General features: G+C 37.4%; 1 protein-coding gene across 2 annotated transcripts in view; it reads right to left on the bottom strand.

The window, feature by feature from the left end:
- Positions 1–20,790, bottom strand: part of LOC133212424 (protein BANP-like) — a 110,830-nt gene that overhangs the window by 50,880 nt on the left and 39,160 nt on the right. For both annotated transcript variants that reach the window (XM_061353814.1, XM_061353815.1), the window contains exons 5-7: positions 19,992–20,122; positions 17,131–17,193; positions 14,958–15,002 (exon numbers count right to left, since the gene is read on the bottom strand). In XM_061353814.1, coding sequence (XP_061209798.1) covers positions 14,958–15,002; positions 17,131–17,193; positions 19,992–20,122 — 239 coding nt within the window. The remainder of the gene's footprint in view (positions 1–14,957; positions 15,003–17,130; positions 17,194–19,991; positions 20,123–20,790) is intronic.

Raw genomic sequence — 20,790 nt, 5'->3', positions numbered from 1 at the left:
GGTTTGCAAATGCTTGCAATAAGGGCTGCTGGATGACACGTGCTATTAAGGATCGGAGCTGGGGGAAATCACCTTGTTAGTTGTGTTCCCCTGGTCTAAGCATAACAGATTTAAAGAGGGGGTAACTGAAATAGCATTGATTTTCTTTATGAACTCTTACTTCCCTTTTGTACAGTTATGCATTAGTCCGCATTTAAACTGATGTGAGTTTTTTGTTACAGGAAATTCTGAAGAGGAACAAACTACTACAGATTTGTCTGGAAATACCAGTTAAAGAAAGAAACAATGATGAAGGTAAAATCTCAGTATTGAGAAAGTCTGAGAAGCATGATTCCACTGTTAAAATCTTTCATTTTATACAGATTTTTAGAGGCTGAAAGGAAAAGCTTTTCTACTTAGAAATTGGCCTAATCTTAAAAGTCTTTTCCAATCTAATTGATTCTATGATTCTACACTTGATGTTTCAAACGGGTTAAAAAACCCCCAAACAAACAACCTGTAAAACAAAATAAATACTTATGAAACAACCTGGCTCAGTTGTAAACACAATGGAATAGGAATGAGATCAAAACCCTGCTAAAAGCACGGAATGCTGGTACTTCACAGCAGAAGACATTGGCTTCCCACACCACACAGGAATCATCAGCCTTGACCAGAGCTAACGAAGCAGCAACTTCGTTAATGGTTCACTGTAGCGTGATTGCGCATTGAGAAATGCTCCAGGAAACAAGAGACCAACATTAACACACTCCTGCTGCTGGCAGTGAGATCAAGGGCAGGAATAGCGTCCACTCGGTCAGCTCTTTTGCAACATTCTAGGAATTCTTTCATTCCTCTGACTCTGAGCTTTGCTGCAAGTTTTCATTAGAGCTTTGCAGAAAATCAAGTGATACGGAATTACTGTACAATGAGGACAGTTAAAATCCGGCGGTATTTAACTGTGGCTTCTAGTAGTGTTGCAGGGAGTAAACGTGTTGTGATACTACTAAGAAGAGAAAGATACGTCTGCAGAAAAAGAGGGCCCACTTCTGATTTCAGATGTGCTTGCTTTGTAAGGGTGCCATTCACTTTTCATTAACCAAGTCTCAATCTATACGGTCATCAGTCAGATAAAATTCTACCCTTCTAGAGGTGACAGATTGCTGAAAAAAATAAAAAATTGAGTTTGGCAGCAGTCCCCAATAATAATGAAAAAGACACTATTCAACGCATGGAAAACTAAACCATCTGTGGATCTTCAATAAAGTAACTCCAGAAAGTCCCCGTATGCCAAGATTTCTGTTCTTCAAAGCAAGTGATCCAAATTCACTTTTCACAAAGGAAAGGAGCATTTCTGATTAAGACACTTACAAGTATACCTAGTAAATGTTCTTATATAATGGTATTTTCTAAAACAACAGAAGAAAAAGCTCACTGAACAGTTTCCTCTACCCATTTCTAGGTCGATCATTCAGAACCCTGGATTTTCTCAACTGCTATTTATCTATTCCAGGCAACAATCACAAACCCAGATTTTCATCTTAATTTGGAAAGTCCCCATGGAAGAAGTAGCATCTATTCCCTGTGTCTGGGGCTTTTAACCATATACTGACATGAATGCCCATGAAATACAGTCAGGAAACACAAACGATCGTTGTTGTCAAGAGTTTAGTGTTGGACTAAATGGACTCCAAATAGTGGTAAAACTGCTAGTATAGCCTGGAAAAGAGTTAGGCCAATGACAAATGTTTTTGACAACTCCACTCCCATTGCGCAAGTCTAAGTCACATTATGTTTAATTCAGAACAGATGATTCACTGATCACTCCTTTCTTCAGGTTTTGGATGGTGTCTCTCTAACATATCACCAGTGACAATGAAAAATAAACACCAAAAAGTAAATTCATTCAGTAATTTACCACACGCCTTCGAGGATCAGTGTCCCATTCCCTGGTATTGCATATGTATCAGAGCAGTCATTACTTCAGGAGCAGTCATTACTTTAGAATTACTTACACTCTGGGCTCACACCAAAATGAAGCTCATTAGCACAAGCTGTCATACACAGGGAATATCATATGTCAACATTTTATCTTCAACTACCGCCTTTAGGCATAGCTCTGTATGCAGCACTGGAACACATTCTCTTTTCTGTATGCTTACAATTCATTTTACCACTTGACAAAGTCTTACCTTGCAGGAAAACATGATCCCACCAAAGTCAACAAGAGAAGTCACTGTGGCACTGCTGGAACAATGTCATTCATTTCTCAGAGCACTGGTTTTGGTTTGGTCTTTCTTACAGCTTTCTACTCTCTACATGGACATCTCCTTTCTCCACACTTACAGCATAAACAGTGTCCTACCATGAATTGCACACTACCATCTTCCCACTGTTATTTATGCAAAATGCTGTAATACCTGCTCTCTGCTGAAAGAAAAATTAAAACCACCAAAATCTCACAACACAGTTCTGGAATTTAGAAGTAACTGTTCAGTATTTTTTCATTACTACCTGCTATGTCTGCTTATGTACTGCCACCACTGACAGGACTTGATGCATTACAGCAACTTCTGCAACCCTCCATGCCTTTACCACTGAAACCCATGAAGCGGCTAGCTCCACACTGTTAGTACCAACTCAGAATTAAAATGGAGCAAGACTTGGAAACCATACACAAGCTAAGTGTAAGATGGGCTGATTTGCTGATGGTAGTTACTTCTCTGTGATTACTGTGACACTGAAGTACCCCATATTCAGGGTGATCATAAGCCACCAAACCAAAACAGTTAACCAGAAAAATCCCACTAACAAGATAAATAACTTAATTCTATCGCTTCCTCCTGGTGAACTCTACAACACTTCTGCTGTTTTAAAACAAATATTTAGCAACATTCCAGAAGCATGGAATTACATGTTTCAGGAATAAAAATAGCTGTGACAACAGAAAACAAAACAAAACAAAAACAAAAACAAACCCAACCAAAAAAAAAACCTAGCAACTTATAAAACAGATTCATTCATAGCTCAAGCCCAGAGTCTCTATCAAAGAAAATTAGTATCTGTGTGTAAAGCAGTACTGCTTTTTTGCTTCCAGATCAGTAAGGAACTGATAGCTCAAACTGAATAATTGATAGAGCCAGTATACAACCATTAATCCCAGCAGACTGGATCATATAAAAGGAAGCAAGCTTACACTTTAAAGTATTTATTCCACAAAGAAGAATTTGGTTCACAGAACACTAAAGAAATGGCTAAGGCAAGCCACAGTGGATGATTTTCCAAACACAGCTTCCAAGTGTTACTCACGGTAATACATAGATGTACTTCAAATAAAGCAAGTATGTCTCAGCTAATTAAAACAGCATCTGAGATCAGAAATGAAAACTGTGCTGTTGATGTGGGATTTCAACATCTGAAATAAGCAATAAAGTGGTTATCTTGTGGCTTTTTTCAGTGCATGCACTTGAAATAGAAACACAGATTAACTATTAAAAAATACACTGAAGTATATGGTATCTTCCAAGGTTTGTTCTGGTCAGCGTATACATCAGTATCAGGCATTTGATTGTCCTTCTTCTATTTCTTATTCACTTAGCTATTCTCAAATATTTTAAGGATTCTGGAAAAGTCAACTGGCAATATATCTGAACTATGCAAAGGATTAAATACGTGAATAACAGACATAAAAATCAACTGGTCAAATCTCACTGTGTTTAACATTATCTTGTTAAAGCTCTGAGAACTCTCTGTCAGTTTTTTCTCCTACAAAGATAAGCTCATTCTACCTTTGCACTCAAGCCCTGTGGTTTAATTTTTAAAAGGCATGGCTTTTGTGACCAAATGTGGCAAAAAAGCAATTACTTTAATGGAGAAGAGACAAAAAAGGGGAGTTGTTTCCTATCTCCACATACTTAAGTTGGTCACAAAAGATTTCCAAAGTGATGATCACCGTTTGTGAAACACCACAAAAATCCCACTGATTTTTAACCTCAGCAGATAATACAGACATCTGGAAACAGGTTTAAGTCCTCAAGATTTACTGTTGTGCTTAACAGAGTGGAAAGATTAATTATGTTAATGGCCTGAACTCACTACTTCCCATTTAGTAACCTGACAACAGGCACACGTGCACACACTTTATTTTGTTTTTCAACAGGATGAAACAGGATCTCTCTGTTGAAGAGCTAAGCAATCATCAGGGTCTGCCAGCAGCAAGTAGCTGGTATCCAGCCAAGGATATCTGCATTATAATGAATCCAGTATCAACCCATCACTGGCACTGACAGCCCAACTGTACCAACCATTCCCCAAATCCTTCTTGGGTTGAAATCTGGGATGTGGGACAGTGATTTCTGAACACACACGATGTTAGAGGCATCCCTAATATTTATAATCACTGAGCACAGAAACTGTTAGAGCATATGAAGTGGAACAGTGATGGGATAAGGGCAAATCTGCAGCATAAAGACAGGGCTCATATCACATGATGAGAAAAATCATAACTGAAGAGCACTAAAAAAAATAAACAAAACAAAAAAGAAATGATTTCTCCAGATTAGCACAGCAAGATAGCTTTGTGATGGCTGCTATTCTACAAGCAGAGATTTTTATTACCAAAATCTGTAATAAGAGACAGCTTAGACCTATGCCTTCTATGAAGGTGGAGAAAATTGTTTTTCCTTATATTTAAAAGATTATCACTTCGTATCTCATCTCTTCTTATTAAGTTTACAGCAATATTAAAACAAGATTTGGGTGAATAAAGAACATAATATACTCCAAAATAGAGAACATATTCTTTGGAGCATTATAAATGCTCCTGTCTGCTTGAATGGAATTTTAATGGAACAACCCACCCTCTTCGGAGAAAAATAAGAAAGGATGTCAGAAAATATTATCCTTTTCCAAAACGTTCATTAAGCATTCTTGCTTTACAGCCACCACAGATCACTCTGTGGACTCTTGTCACTCAGGGACAGTATCAAAGGTACTGTCTGTAAGTAAGTAACAAATCACTTCTATTAATTTGTTAATTCTTTCCACCAGCCAGAATATTTTTACAAATGGAAACAACTGATCTGAAAAAAATAAAAGGAATCCTAAGAGATATCATTATTATAATAATGGCTGATTTTCACATACCTCTGTACATTTTACTACTTTTATTAGCAAGCCAAAGAAAACCAATCCAGTTCGTGATGTGAGCAAGGTAACAGTGCAAGGCTCCACAGGCCAGTAACAGAGACACCGTGTTGAGACCTAGGGCTTCTGAGCAGAAGACCAAAATAGTTGTGTGACATAATGTCTAAATCTTGAGAAGCGCAAGGGAAAAACTCTATGTTTAAAACACAGACATTATATTATGTGCCTACAGCCAAATATCTGCTGGAATTTACTGTTTGCTCCCAAAACAAATCTTTACCTGCGTCACTGAAATGAAGCATGAAGGTAGGGTCAAATATGAATCCTCTGTTATAAATGGGACGCTATTTCCTTATTGTCACACTATGCCAAAAGCTGAAGTGACAAAAAAAATGCCATAATTATGAGATTTTGCTACCGGAGACTTTGTCTACTTCGCCTTCAGCAGAGATTTTTTTATTCTGTTTAAATTTTCAGCATATAAAGGTAGGCTGGGTCCCAAATCTGAAAAGACCGAAAAAGACAAAACACTGTGTGGCTGTTGGTGGTGGTAATTAATGATAATTAGTAGATGGGGAAAAACTTAAAAGAAGTTGACTTGAAAGGCAACTGCAAGTTTTCTTACATGTTATCTCTTAGGTGTTATACTAAGATCCTGGAAGTGATAAAGTATTAACACAATAAAATTAAAGGCATCACAATTACAGCTGCCTGAAGACAAGATCAAGGACTTCACATAAAAAAGCAGAGCAGATGCCAATACCAACCACAAAGCTACTAATGAGGAGTTCAAAAGAAATTTCAGCATTTTTGAAGCAGTGCTATACACTGAAGATGCTTGTCTTTTTATCAACTGGTAAAAATGGCTTTATAGGTCTCTTACCAGACCTATGCACCCGATGAGTGTTGGTGAACCTCAGTGGAGAGCAGGGGGCAGTCCATGATCTCCAAAGTCCATATTTTAAACTGAAGATTAACAACAACTGATGACCTTTGAGAGACTACAACATACAAATACCTACACTCCAAGACTGAACTATGCTAAAATGACTTAATATTTGCTTTATCACCAAAGCAGCAATTCATTTCTTCCACTGCTGATAAACCCAGTTAAGCCTGTTTGTTTCTTACTTGTTTCCTTCCTTTCCCACCACGTGAAAACTATTTGGATACGTTTATCTGAAAAGCACCATGAAGTACTTTTTCCACCCTCTATTTCATTTAGATGAAAACTTCACCATGCATAAGCTCAATTGTGCGCTAAGGGCACAGATGTGTAACTGCTACTGGCTGTGCCATCCCAAACTTAAACAAAGATGCTGCTTATTTCACCATGATATAAAGGCTGCTTTAAAGTTGGGAAAATAAAATGCAAAAATACTTGTTACTTCTGCAGATTCTTTTAGTCAGTCCCACCTCGAGGCTGATTAAAAGAAACCAAGTTAACCCAGCATTCAGGAGCAGCAACCAGCAATGAAAGATCGTTTTCAATAGCTGGAGATAACAAAGTACATAAATTTACCTAAGATATTATTTCTATCTTAGCAGCATGACATTTACTTAGCTAATTTTAGTTAAGTATTGAAAAGGTTGGGAAATGGTGGCACTACTACTTACGCAAACAAATAAAACCCCCTAAAAACAAGAGTGGTACATTTTCTGCTTATATTAGAGCAAGGGCTCGTTTTGTCTTGTCTGTTCTTCCACTGCTTCACGTACATTTAAATAACATATGGAAAAGAGGCAGAGGCTTTAGAAGTCCCTGCTAAGCACTCTGGAAATAGGGTAATATTTATCCATCATGATGAAGTAAAGTGCAATTTCAGGAGGACTAAACTACTTCAAGTGAGTGCCGATGTAGTTCTGCTACATCTTGGAGTAGAAAATGTAGTAATAAACATGTCTTGGGGTGGAAAATGTAGAAATACTGATGGCAGTCCGGTATAACAATATATATCAGAACAAGCCATGCTGCTGGAAAAAAAGTTTTTCCTCATGACTCAGTTCAGGATACTGTGCTTGGTGATGTATCAGCCATGGACATCACTGGGTTTCTCCAGAAAATAAAACAGCATCTTCTAGCACAGAACAGTTAGGAAAGAAAACTGAATGCAGACACTTTGTAAGTGAAACTTATGACCCACTAACATCTGCAGGGATCTGATACAGACTCTCTGCTCCAACAGAGTGTTCTACTGCCTTTACAGCAGCATGCACCATAAATGAGCAAGAGGGAGACAGCAGAATGGAAACAAAAACAAATCTCAGCAAGGTGAAGCAGAAGACTGGGAAAAGTATCAGCAATTAGGTATCCTTTGTTGTACACTGCTCAAGGTTTGCCAGGGTCATCCTTTCTACCCCCTTTAAACAAATCTTAGTTTAGGAAGATAATTATACCTTTAAGCAATAAAAAAAAGTTATTAAAACTACTAGACATGGTCAGGTTAACGCAACAAAACTCTTGCCAAAATTAAAAGAAAAAATATTAAAAGACTCCTGCCTTTTCTCTCTACCATAAATCTAAAAAGAAAAAAAGAAAAAATATGTATTTTTTCAAACCACTATTCATCATTTGTTAAGTAACAGAAAATTACAACATCGTGCTAGTAAAATATTCAGGTTTTCCATTTTTTAAGGAAAACAAAGTATTTTACACATTTTGAAATTTAAAACCTTAAGAATAAAGATTGAAGCTATTTTCCAGTTACAAACGCTTTCATTATCTGGCATAGTTTTTTGTGCTGATTAGGGAACTCAGACACCCAATTACCGGTTTCTGAAATTTTACACAATTAACAGGGACAGAAGTAAATTTAGACACAAAGAACCACTCCACATTCTCATTATTATTTAACATGCATTCACTTTCAGGCTCTCCAAAAAGGATCCCCCATCTCAGTAGTGCAGACGTGGAAAAAATGGTCCTGTCACCATAACTGCATCAGAATTGAAGCCTTAACGAACAACACTAAATCCCTAGATTTGCAACATAGGCGTTTCTCAGAACTGTTAACCTGTTTACAGAGCAAGGCCTGCTGACTTTCAGTGAGCTCCAAAACCACTCAGCATGTCCCCAAAAGTGTGTAAGTTATGTATTAAAAACCATATGGCATATTCAATAAAATATCCAAATTAGTTCTGCATTCTGTAACTGCAAAGAACGTCTTTTCCTACCAACCCCTCTTAAGTAGCGGTTCCCCTTCTGTCATTTTGTTCCTACTTTGTGATGTTTCGTTAACTGCTGCTGAGGGATTGTCTTTTCCCTGAGTATACGTCTCCTCGTAGTCAAGTAGAAGAATCCTGTTGTTCTATCATCAAATACAACCGCCTGGAGTAATTGATTAGCACAGATTTGTGTCAGGACTCTCACACAGAGTGATGACAACCAGGACCACTGGACATCAGTTATCTACTGGACCATGTCTTGTCCTGCTCTACAGCCACACAGTAGGTGCAAACCTTCTACAAATGCATTTAAATTCTGCAGTTCAGCTACACCTAATATAGCTTATCACAGATCCTTTTTTAATTACTCATCCTTAATAACACAAATGCTACTGCTTTTCTTAGAACAGTCATTTTCCTAGAGATATTTTGTATGTCAAAGACATTTTCATGATCACCTAAGTAGTAAGGTTTCTTTCCCCAAGCTTTTTTTAATCCACACACATTTGTATGTCCCAGCAAGCTTGTCTGCTTTAAAATTCAATTTCTCAATTTTAATTTGCTAAAATACTTTGCCTTGCAAACTAAGTTTTCAGAACTAAAAATATGGTGTGTGTTTTTGATGATTTACTTTGAGGAACAGTCAAAGTGGAGAACACCTGTGGAATGCCAATTAAAAAGTGCAGAAAGGAATATCCTCAAGAAAAAAGAAATGATGAAATGCTCACATTTAGGTATTTTTAGCAATCTTTATCCATAAACATATTGTGCTTCTACGTGAAATTTGCATAAAGCACATTTTGTTTTAAAACTATTCTCTTAATTTTTGCTCCTAAAAATAGAGCAGACCTGTGAGACTTCAGTACAACCTATTAGTAAAGAACTACAAGTTAGAAATAATCCTTTATTTTTTGTCAAATCCGTTCAAGCAGTTTTTAAGTTCCAGTTGAACTCTGCTGGGCTTTTAATTTTGTTGTTTTTCTTCTAACAATCCTGGCTATTTCTCCGTGCATGTTATTCAAAGCAGATATGAAAAACCCTTTTCAACTGACTACAAGCGGCTGGCGCAGAAGTTACAGCTGTCTTCCTTTTTGCACACAAGCACACGCGCATGCACACAGCCCCCGTGTCAGCAATGCATGCACAAAGACTCACGCTGTGAATGTGTTTCTGTCCCCAAGGTACGACAGTTTACAAGGGTGATGTCGGAGGAGCAACACATTTATCGCACTTCAAATTTCCTCTCACTTCTTCAACCTTTTGCAGAGAAAGTTGCTGACAATCATCTTACTACTACTGCCCTCTACTGCTTAGAAATCAGGGACAGGATAAAAACTCCTACACTGAATTAATTCTTGACTGATGAACTCGAATAAAGAATTTTTGTATTTTTAATTCTATAACTTTTTAATTAGCGGCATTATAAGAAAATTAAGACCGGTGGAAGATGGTTCTTTCCTCTGTTTTGGATAATGCATTATTATTGAGGTGGCTAATATTGACAGAAACTGCAGTGTTTATTCCAAAGGCTTAGGAAAGGCAATTTAAATGAATAGTCAGAAAATACATAAAGCAGTTTCTTTCCCAACAAAATGACATCTGCAAAATGCATAAGTGAGCAAAGCTGAGTTCATATGCCAACACATTTTGTTTGTGTAACTGAAAATCATGCTCCTGTCATGGATTAAACTGGGCCTTTAAAACATGAGGTGCCCCCACTGAAAAGCAAGGTGTGAATATCTCACTAATGACTGGGGGGTAAACAGATACAAAAACCTGATGTTAACAGAGTTGGTTTAAGACCATCCCATGTGTTTGTTAATAATTTCCTCCACAAGCCAATGTATTTTCATTTCAGTTTGATTCAGTCACAAATAAGATTCACTGAATATTACATGAAATTACTAGAATAGGTTTTTTTCCCCCCTTAACATTTGGAACTATTTGTCACCCTTTTCCATTCCTCCAAGATTTAACAGCTTTCCCTTTGCTTCATACTCAGTAGAGCACAGAAAGTGGACAGATGTTTCAAACATAGGTGATGAGGTCACATCTCCTCCTGTGCTGCATTACAGGCTGTACTATGTGTATTGAAAACAGATCTGAATGAGACATCAGATTCATACTCCTCCGGAGGACATTAAAGACAATGTCTCACTGATCTATTTCTCACACACGTCTATATTCTAACTCTTCAGGCCCAACGGCAGCTAGCTGCTACTAGGCAGCTCTCATGTCTGCTCTATTTTCACCATCACTACAGCAGTTTTCCAAGAATATATTTTCCTATCATGGATTCATTTACTCTCATGCAATCATTACACATTACAAGGATGCTTTTGTAAAGCTCACTTGGTGATCTACCCTAACAGCCCTGCATCTGAACTCTTTCAGACCCCAGAGCTGCCATAAAGCTCATAGCAGCAAGGTCAGAGTAACGGTTCAGAAAAAGGCAATGCAATCACTGCTCCATACAAATATCTCATTAAGCACCAGGAAAATGTTTTATTAATGTGATCCCCTCTCTCTACGTATACGCAATTCTACAGCTATGGATGGGTCTCACCACACAACTGATTATAAACTTAATCTGCAAGAGACTATGACTTCAACTACATAAGATGCCAAGTTCCTTACGTAGAAGAGCAACTCTGCATGTTTATTTGCACACAGAATTTGTTTTTATGCACACAGTAAGAAGACTGATTACTACAAAAGCAATTTTCACTAGTTTTTTGCTGCTAAATCTATCATACATACTCTTTGTTCTGGGTTCTCCTGCTTCTTCTACTTACCTACAGATACTAAGTGAACTAAATGCTCCTACTCTTATTAATTTTTCATTCATGAAGCAGAACAAATTGCCAGCTCTCCAAGAATGCATACAATCATATTTTAGATGTTAAACTGCATTAACTTTTTAATTTAAGAACTAAGGCTATTAGTTGAAGACCATCTGTCTGGTGTCATTTTAATTAATTTCTAAATTGGAGAAACACTGGCTTGTGAGGACATACAAACCAGAATGTCCAAAATGCACAATATCAAGGACTGTCAAACTACTGAAACTGTTCCACCTCATTAAACCCCACCTATACGAACACTGTGGTACTATGTCAGCTTGTGCAGGACACACATGGAATGACTTCTGGGATAAGGAACATTCACGCTCAAAGGGTGAAAAGGATGGAGTTAGGGAGAAAAGTAATAAGAGGAAAGACACACAAATTAGAAATCTTCCAATAATCATAAGTATAAAATGTAAAGTTGAAAAAGTCCCTGCTGGTCTGAGGCTTCAAGTGTTAGTTAACATGAATTCTAATTATTTTTGCACTTCGGCATTTTTATTAAACATGCACCGAAATATGAAACTTTCAGCTAATAGAACACATGTGTAGGTAGACAGCATTCTTTTTGGCATTATTTCATTAGTTCCACGAAAAATGATGCCAGAAAACAAAATCTAAATTCAGTGCAACTACCTGGATAGGCAATTCAAAAACAGGAAAAAGAAGTTCAACAACAGGCAGCATTCTGCAGAAAAGCTGGTATTTATTACAACTGTTAAAAGCTTAAAACATTTATTCACCTTGGAAATTCTACTGATAAAGTTTCACAGTAAATTTATGCCATTTTATGCTTTAGTTCATATGAAGCTAACATATGCCTTGCATCCCCAGCTTTTGAAAACCTTTTACTTGTGATTCAGATTGAACGCCTGCATCAGGTGGCAGTACTAAGCTTCACCTGAATCAAGAGATTACCCAACATCTGTGAAGTGTACAGTAACAGATGGAGAACAGTAGCAAATGATGAATTTTCAAAGGGACTATTTGGTAGCCAAGCCAAAATCTATTACCATTAGTAGTCAGCTAAAAACATTTAGTAACAGAAGTGCCACATTATTCACTTATCAATATTCTGTAGTGTCCCTTGGCAGCATGTATTACGAGTTCAAAACATGGAAGAAAAAGCCACTCTCCTGAAAACTAATGGACAGGTGGGAAAACTATAGAAGTCTCCCTGCTCACAGGTCATGTACAGATGATCACAAGCTACTGGATTGTTATGACTTCCATTACCACTGAACCGTATCATATGACAAGGTTTTGTGCTCTTATCCCACTATAAGTGCCAAAGAAAATGTATTAGTTTCAACTTCCATTCTTAAACCACAAACATGGTTTAACTCACTTTTCCTTGCAACTTTTATGAGCTAATAGCTCAAAAAATGGGCGCTTAGCACAGATCAGCTGATGAGCAGGAAACAGTTGAGGCACGAGGCTTCCCTCTACCCCTCGTGTTAACAGACACACGGAGCTGTTGTAAGGAATCATGTGAGTGCTACTCATCCACTTCAGTGCAAAACAGGCCCACGTGGCTTAAAACTGCTGATGAAGGGTTCAAAATTAATGCAGAATGGAGATAAAAATCCCCTAAATATTTTCTTCCTCCTATTTTTTTGCTCCACTGGAAAACAGTTGAGCAGCAAATACTTCTGGAGGAGCTTGAGGGCTCCTGGGGATTTGCAGAGGTTCCAGCTGAATGTGTGACAATGCCTGCTGATGCTCAAGAGGCAGCAGTTACTTTTCTGAACCAAAACATAGCTGAGGGTGTGAAGAAAAACTACTCCAGCACTTCACTGCTTGCTTTCCTGGGACGTTTAAAAGCAGGGCCCAGAGTACAGTCAGCTAAAAAACAGAAGACTGGATGCTGAAGTGATTTCCTACATACACGCACGCAGCCACAACCACTTGGGTAGAAGCAAGATGTCAAGTATGACATACAAATAGTACATATACACAGTATGTATACAAATATGTACTGTGTCATAGTACCAATGACTTTTTATAGATAAAGTGATGCTGATTTCAACAACAACAGAAAGACTAAAACATGCTTTTCTTCCCTATCTTGTACTCTCACACACCTCAACACATACCATGTTCTATATAGATGCAGCGAAATGTGCATATACACATTTACAAACATGTACTTGTAGAAAACCTTTCTTCCAGAGTAACCTTACCCTACATGTACTAATACAGCTGATCAGACAAACAGCAATACTCCCCTTACAGATATTTAGAGTGTGGAAGTTTTTTACCTCTCTAGAGTTTACAGTTAGAATCATAGAATAGTTAGGGCTGGAAAGGACCAACCCCCCTGCCATGGGCAGGGACACCTCACATTAAATCATGCCACCCAAGGCATTGTCCAACCTGGCCTTGAACACCGCCAGGGATGGAGCATTCACAGCCTCCCTGGGTAGTTTCTTACTTCATGCCTACTTTAGCATGAGACTTAGCAGAATACCACTGTTGTATGAAAGAATTTGACTCTCCTGCCTAAAACAGAGGGCTTGGGAAAACATAGTCGTCCAAACATTTCACTTACAACCAGCATGAACTCAAAACGTCTTAAATACAACCAAGCAATGAAGCTTAAGAAAGATTATATTTGTGGATCCTTGTTCGGAAGAGGTATTCCAAGGGGAAAAATTATGGTACTAGGCTATAATATTTTTTTTAAAGTAATTAATCTGCATGTCAGAGTGGCACACCATCACCCAATATTAGTCTTTAAAGAAGGTATTTGGCCAGCAGTATTTCACAAAGCAGGAAAAAAGAACAACAAGTACTCAAACAAAGGTTCTGACATGTCTCCAAATGAAATGACCTCTCCTAGTGTCACTTCTGTAAAAGTATTCCTGATTAACGTCTCAGTAAAGAATACTTAAAATGTTGGGGGGTTTATTTTTTTAATACAAATCATATTGCTTCCCTACATGAATACTGTATGTGGTCAAAAGTTCAGAGTACTGGTAGCTTCTGAAAGCCTTTGAGTTCAAGAACCTTTATGATGTGAGCCGCTTCACTTCAGGGCAATATTCACATCCTAGCCATATGTCTCACAACTTATTAATATTCAACAGGAACAAAAAAAAATTCAAAACACATTTATTCAAGTGGCCTGGCTAGAAAGCTTCTTACAGGAATATTTTTGTGCCGTGGATATTTTAATACAACTCAGCATTTACTAAAGTGTGACTGAGATCAAATGTTAGGAATTTTGCTGACACCTAACATGGAAATTCTGCTAATTTAATCACTTACTGACTCATCACTCAAAGTAAAAGCTTCTTTTTTTTACCTCATGTATGCATAAGCACCTAATAAAGCCATCTTATCAAAAACAACTAAAGCAGATATGAAAAGATCTGTTTCTCCCAAGACAGCCATATAATGAAAAAATATCTACTTAAACCTTGGCAATAAATGTTCTTTGGTTAGCATGGACTGCAGCCCACATCTGGCCATAGTGACAGTTGGTAACAGAGAAAAGAACATACTGTACACAATCTAAACAATCCAGTTAGTAGATTTGAGAGTGAAAGGACCAAAGACAAGAAGGTATAAACTTCATCTTATAAAAGATATAAAAGCATCTTACAGGAGTAATGAAATAAGCTTGAGCAAATACTTTGAATTCATGGACAAAGTACTTAGCTTACATGTTATCATTCTGCAAGTTGTTTATTAAAACAGAAAGACCAGAACAGACTTTGCTCTTTAAATCAGCCACAAATAATGTGAGATCATTCCAACTGCAACATTAATTTTAAAGACCAAAGTAAAATTATGCTTAAAACTCAGTTATGTTCCTACCTGCCCATCTTGACCCACATGAACTTGATGTATCTGCAGGTTTCCCTGTAAAATAAGAGCAGTTACAATTAAAATTACTTACAAATTTTACAAGTTGGTCTGTCCTGAAACAGGCCTGTTTCTCATCTCATTATTAAACAACTTCAATATTAAGGAAATCTATTAATTTAGGAAATTCTGCTGAGGGTTATCTTGGCAATGCAGCTACAATTCGATGGTCAGCACTTTAACCACAGAGGATAAACAGACTAAAAAGCAAGGAAGCTTTTCAGCACCAGCATGTTTTGCTTTCTGAAAGTTACTGTATGATGTACAATATTTTTATGCAGAGTTTGTTTGCATGGCTTTTGAGGTAAGCTTTGGGGTTTTCCTTATTTATATAAAACTGCAAATTTAAACTACTAAACTAGAATTAGCAGTATTAACACTTTTATGTGTGTGGAGTACGATCTACTATTGGTTGTTACGAAGTTGCTGCCTGAGCTACCAGATTTTTTTATTTCATCAAAATTTGATACCAAGACCATCATAGTTCTGCCACATAAGTTACATCTATTACGAAATAAAATCAATATTGTAAAGTATTTAAAGGAAACTGTAGCTACAAAGTAAAAAGGACAGCAGTATCTTTCAAAATGAAGCTTTTATTCTTATGTGCAGATACGTCTTTTCAGAAGTATACTTGGATTATAAACACAGTTTCCTAAACACAGAGACATGCAGTGAAACAGCACGTTTCTTTGAGGAAAAAAACCCCACCAGCTCTTTGATTTGCATATTTTCTGCATTTTCTCTTACTGGCAGCACTTCTCTTATTTGAAGCTGTGTACATTGTAATAAATTTAAAACCAGATGTTTTCATCTGTCATGGACAGATGTAGTCCTTAAAAGTCTTACACACAGGAACTCCAGAGGAAGCCAACGGGCACCTCAGGATCAATTACAATTAGTATCTGCTGAATCATAATTTTTTCAGTGTCTCATTACCCAAAATCTGCTTCAGTTTTGTTGTAGCACATTATACATCCCTTTAGACCCAGAACATTTTGATCCTTCCTTATCTGCCCCTCTGTCTGAGAAGCTCTTCAAAGAAGACTGCCTTTAACTATAATATTTATATAATATTTACAATAATATTTATTCTACAATAGCTCCCTTTGTTAACAATACCCCTCTTCAACAAAAGTGGTTTTATGAGATGTGATTTAAGGTACTTCAGAAATGGATTAAGCCTACCCACAAACAGATGTGCTTCACATTGAGTAAAATACAGGAAAACAGTAGATTAAAACTGTAGGCTGCATTTATGTTTAAACTTATATAGTTACTGCTTCTTCATGTAAACAAAGTGCACAAGAAATCAGCAGTCTTAGCAGTTAGGAGTCTCTATATGTTTTTAAATGCCCTAGTGTGAGGCATCCTTCCCCATAGCAGGGGGGCTGGAACTAGATGATCTTAAGGTCCTTTCCAAACCTAACTATCGTATGATTCCAAGAAATAACCAACAGCACTCCCACCCAGGTAAATTCATCTGGCTTTAACAGCTATTTTGCCGGGGAGTCAAAACTAGAGGGTTCAGTACTGGATTTATCCATTTCCATTCTACTACACTATGATTATGGAAAACAATATGAAGCGCAAATACCTCAGTGTCAGATTACTCAATCAGTTTACTTCATTCTGCAATGTATCTTTACTAGACAGAGTCTGAAGGTTTCTCCAAGTCCTGTTCAACAGTTCCCACAGTTAAAGACACCAAGTATTCTGAACACATTGAGCTCATAAACCTAATTAAAATAATTTCATTTCTCAAAGGCAGTGCAAATACCTAAACTGGTTTCTTATAATACTCTGTAAGTACTAAATTTCCAAAGACTATCAGCCATATACAACAGTCATTCAAGTCACACACACACAGAGCTGTCTTGGTTGGTCAAGAAAAAACCCAACGCAAACAAACAAAAAGAAACCCACAACTCCCCCAGAGACAGAAAGAGCATATTGCATATACTGCCATAAAACTCATTTCATCCTGGCTCCACCTCATGCTCTCACTTCTACTCCTGCTGTTCTCTGTAGAGTATTGTAACGGATCTCATAGGTTCAGTTTTAGAATTGGGGCCCTATGTTCTGGCCAACATCTTATCCACAGGTACTCAAACTTTTGGCTCACCTCACTGTCCTGCGTGATTTGGACTTGCTCGCCTTGGGGAACCTGGGCTATGTGGAGATGGCCCTGTGGGATCCGCAACAAAAGAAAACATGAAGAAGCATCAGAAGACAATCATAACTAGAGGAAGAGGCTATTACCTTGGATTCAATACAGCTTAACGTACGGAAGCCAAATGCTTATTCAATGAAAACCACTAAAGAGAGCTTTAAAAATAATAAAGTGCATACATATTTCCCCATCTTGTTATGCAAAGTATAAGCAGAAGGACTTTGAAGAAAGAATGGTTCATTTTCACATAAAAGGAAACAAAATGGGCATAATAATAAATAACATTTATGTAGCACATTTCTCTACAGACACAGTGTCTGCATTTTTGATTGATACACAAAGTATGGGACTAACTTGCTCTGGCAGATCAGCATTGTGCCTGAAACATTAATCCCATTTAAAGACCTTGGAAATTCAGTTCTTGAAACAGATATGCCAAGGCTAGCTACTTGCTAAGAGCAAGGTTTTAAAAGGTTATTTGTAAGTGTCCAAAGAGCTTTATGCATTCCCATAGTTCAGCTGAAGTACAGTACCATGCTAAAGACTCTCAAGCTGCTGTAAATTGGCATGAAATAGTTAATTTGAATGCAGTTACATTGGTTTATGTTAGTGGATAATCTGTTGTAACAGTTTTAATAATGTTAGTACTTTGTATTGCTGACCATACCCACCACTTCAGAACAGTATCAAGCCAACCATTTGATCAAAACATGGATAAGAGTGGACGGAATTCCTTGTGCATCCTGACTAGCCCAGTGAAGTCCTTGCTACTGTGATTTACCTGAAGGGAGATTGGATTCTAAATAACCTACTTCAGGGTTTATAAGGCTTTGTGTTCATTTTAATATGCCTGCATGAGACAGAGATTAAAGATAATCATTTGGAATTCTGTCAAAGGCTCTTCTTATTTTATAACACAAGAACAATTGCATATGATTTTCAAAGAAACACAGATCCCTCTATTTCAAACAGTTTCATTTCCTCTAGAAGGAAACTGTCTATTTATAGGAAGAAAAAACATACTGAAAGTATTGCTCTGACAATAGGGACCGTATATAAAATTATAGCACAGCCCAGTCCATGTTGAGATTAGCATCACTTTCCCTCCTTAACATCAAGCTCTCAGGGCTCCCAGGAAAAAGCACTGAACATTTAAAAGACCCATTTATAGAGTTTTCAAATATAAGCCACCCTCCTTTCTGATTAAAGAGAGAGGGGAAGAAGGTGACTTTATTCATCTTTGTATTATGCAGCATTCCAGAAGAGAAATGCTCACTCATCTTTTGCAGATACACAGCTGACCTTCAAAGGACAGCCCTTTTAGTTTGTTCACAAATCCAAGTCAATATTGATTTCTTTTAAACATACATACTAGAAATATCTACTACCTTACTAATAACTGTTGGCCTACTCTATAGTGCATTTGCCTCTCCACAACTCCTACAGCTGCTGACTGGAGTTTCTCCCAATGACTTTCATTTCAACTCCTTTCACTTTCATGCACTCCTTAAAAAATATTCTGGCTAATGTTTAAGTGCTCCTTTTAAGCAGTGCTTACAGCTCTGCCAGTTGCCTTTAACAGTGTGGTGCGTATCTTGAAATCTTCCCCCAGTTTCCACGACTCCTTTACTGCTACTCTTAGTAGCAGTCTTACAGACATGTCCTTTTTTAATAAGATTCCAAATGTATCAGTCTTTCACAGCCCTTTTTTCTTCATTATCTTTCAGAGCAATGTCACCATTTCCATGCTATTTGCATGCCTGCATGACCAGACTTGAGTATTTGCTGTGTTGATACAGAGTTTTCATTCTTTATGTGTAAATTATTCAGTTGGACAGATTTTCTCCTCTCCTGCACTGCATCTCTTACCTGGGAAGAGAATACTATAAATACCTATCAAATATCTATTCATTACTCTACTTCAGACTCTTCTTTGTAAGGACATTGACCAAAACTCTTCCAACAGCCAGACCACTAGCTACTACATTTTATGTCATTGAGTAACATCTCAGGAATTCTTGATTATTTGCCCATTTCCACCTGGCTTTTTTAGTCTGGTTTCTAAGGGAAATGGTCTTATGTGCTCATCACGCAGAGCAGGCACATACATCTCTGTGCATGCTTCTGTTTTGCGCTTGGACACTGCCTAGTCCAGTTGAGTTTTGGGGCTTTGTGGGTTGTTTTGTTTTAATTTGAATTTGAAACAATCCTTGTAGCCAAACTGTACTACACAGGAAGCAAAGCCAACCTGAGTTTTTTTCAGAGTACACTAAAACCTTATCTAAAAATAATCATGGCTGAGTGATGGTAGGAGTCTCAGGCTTAAAAAAATGTCAATATTTATAACTTTTACTTATACACATGTATCTAAATGAATACACACGTAAGGGATTCAGCTAGCAGATGCTCAAAAATGCCTAAGAATGCATAGTTTTTTTAATGAAAATATATAAATAAATGCATTCTTGTTTTGAAAGTCATAGCTGGAACTACCTCTGAAGTGTAAATCATACATTGAGTACGTCTACTATTATTATTATGGCAAGTGCAAGCAAACGGCCAGGTGGAGACGAGTCATTCTATATATAGTAATCGATGTGCATTTGTTTGCAATAATTGCATGAACACATCCTGTGTGAAGATTTTTTGCCAAATAAGATTTTTTTTACAAACTTTCAGTGTTTATTTTCTGAAAATCACATTTAAATGACAATAGGCCACTTCAAAACAAAAAACGAAACTTAAACTGAAGCAAAGGCTGCAATAAACTAGGTTACTTAAATGGAATCATTTAGAAAAAGTTGAGTACATACTACTTGGACTTGTCCATCTTCTCCTATTTGGTGGATCTGAACCTGCTGAGCATTGGCTAGTGCATAGTGTAGCGCTTGTGGTTGGTTCTGCTGGATCTCATTAGAAGCTGAAACTGAACTCTGCGAACCCTCTGAAAGAGAGACAAAAATCCAGCTTTGTGACATGTGTTTATCTCATGCCAGTGTCCAGGCAACAACAAATTACGACTTAAAAACTGTGGAAAACAAACACAGTCAGTAAGCAGACACAGATCATTTGTGCATTAATACTCTTACACATGCTTGTAGATTTGATACAGATTCCCAAGGAGTTCCAAAGGCTATTTTGTCTCTGAGAAAGCGTATCTTTAAAAGCATCTTTTGAATCTTGATTAAAGATTCTACAACACTAGAAGTCGTATCAAAGCAAAACCACATACATTTCCTAAACAGCAGCCCCTACACAAAGGAAGACACCTGGTGTTACCTTCGGGAAACAGGAAAACCATTGCGTGATTTCAAGAGGATAATGATTTGCATTAGAAGCAGATGTATCATAGATTCCTTTCTAGGTTTTCCAGCTGCAGGGAAAGGATCCTTATAAATCTGATGTTACATATGCTTTCCTAGAGACCAAGGCCCCGTTAGTGGGTAAATATATCACGAGATTCCATATATCCCTCCAGCAATCAGGAAAAAGACCTGGAACTATCGATCAATGACAGTTTTTCAGCACATATGACAAGTTCAAGTAGACGCTGCTAGGAAAAAACCTTAAAATGCCCCAGTATCATACTAATATCATACTAATATCACACTA

This window comes from Neopsephotus bourkii, unplaced genomic scaffold (assembly GCF_033783945.1).
Source record: "Neopsephotus bourkii isolate Nb327-2 ecotype Australia unplaced genomic scaffold, CSIRO-AGI_Nbou_v1 NB_695, whole genome shotgun sequence".
NCBI lineage: Eukaryota > Metazoa > Chordata > Aves > Psittaciformes > Psittacidae > Neopsephotus > Neopsephotus bourkii.
Note: the sequence above shows the minus strand (reverse complement) of the source record. Positions and strands in the feature narration are given on the sequence as shown.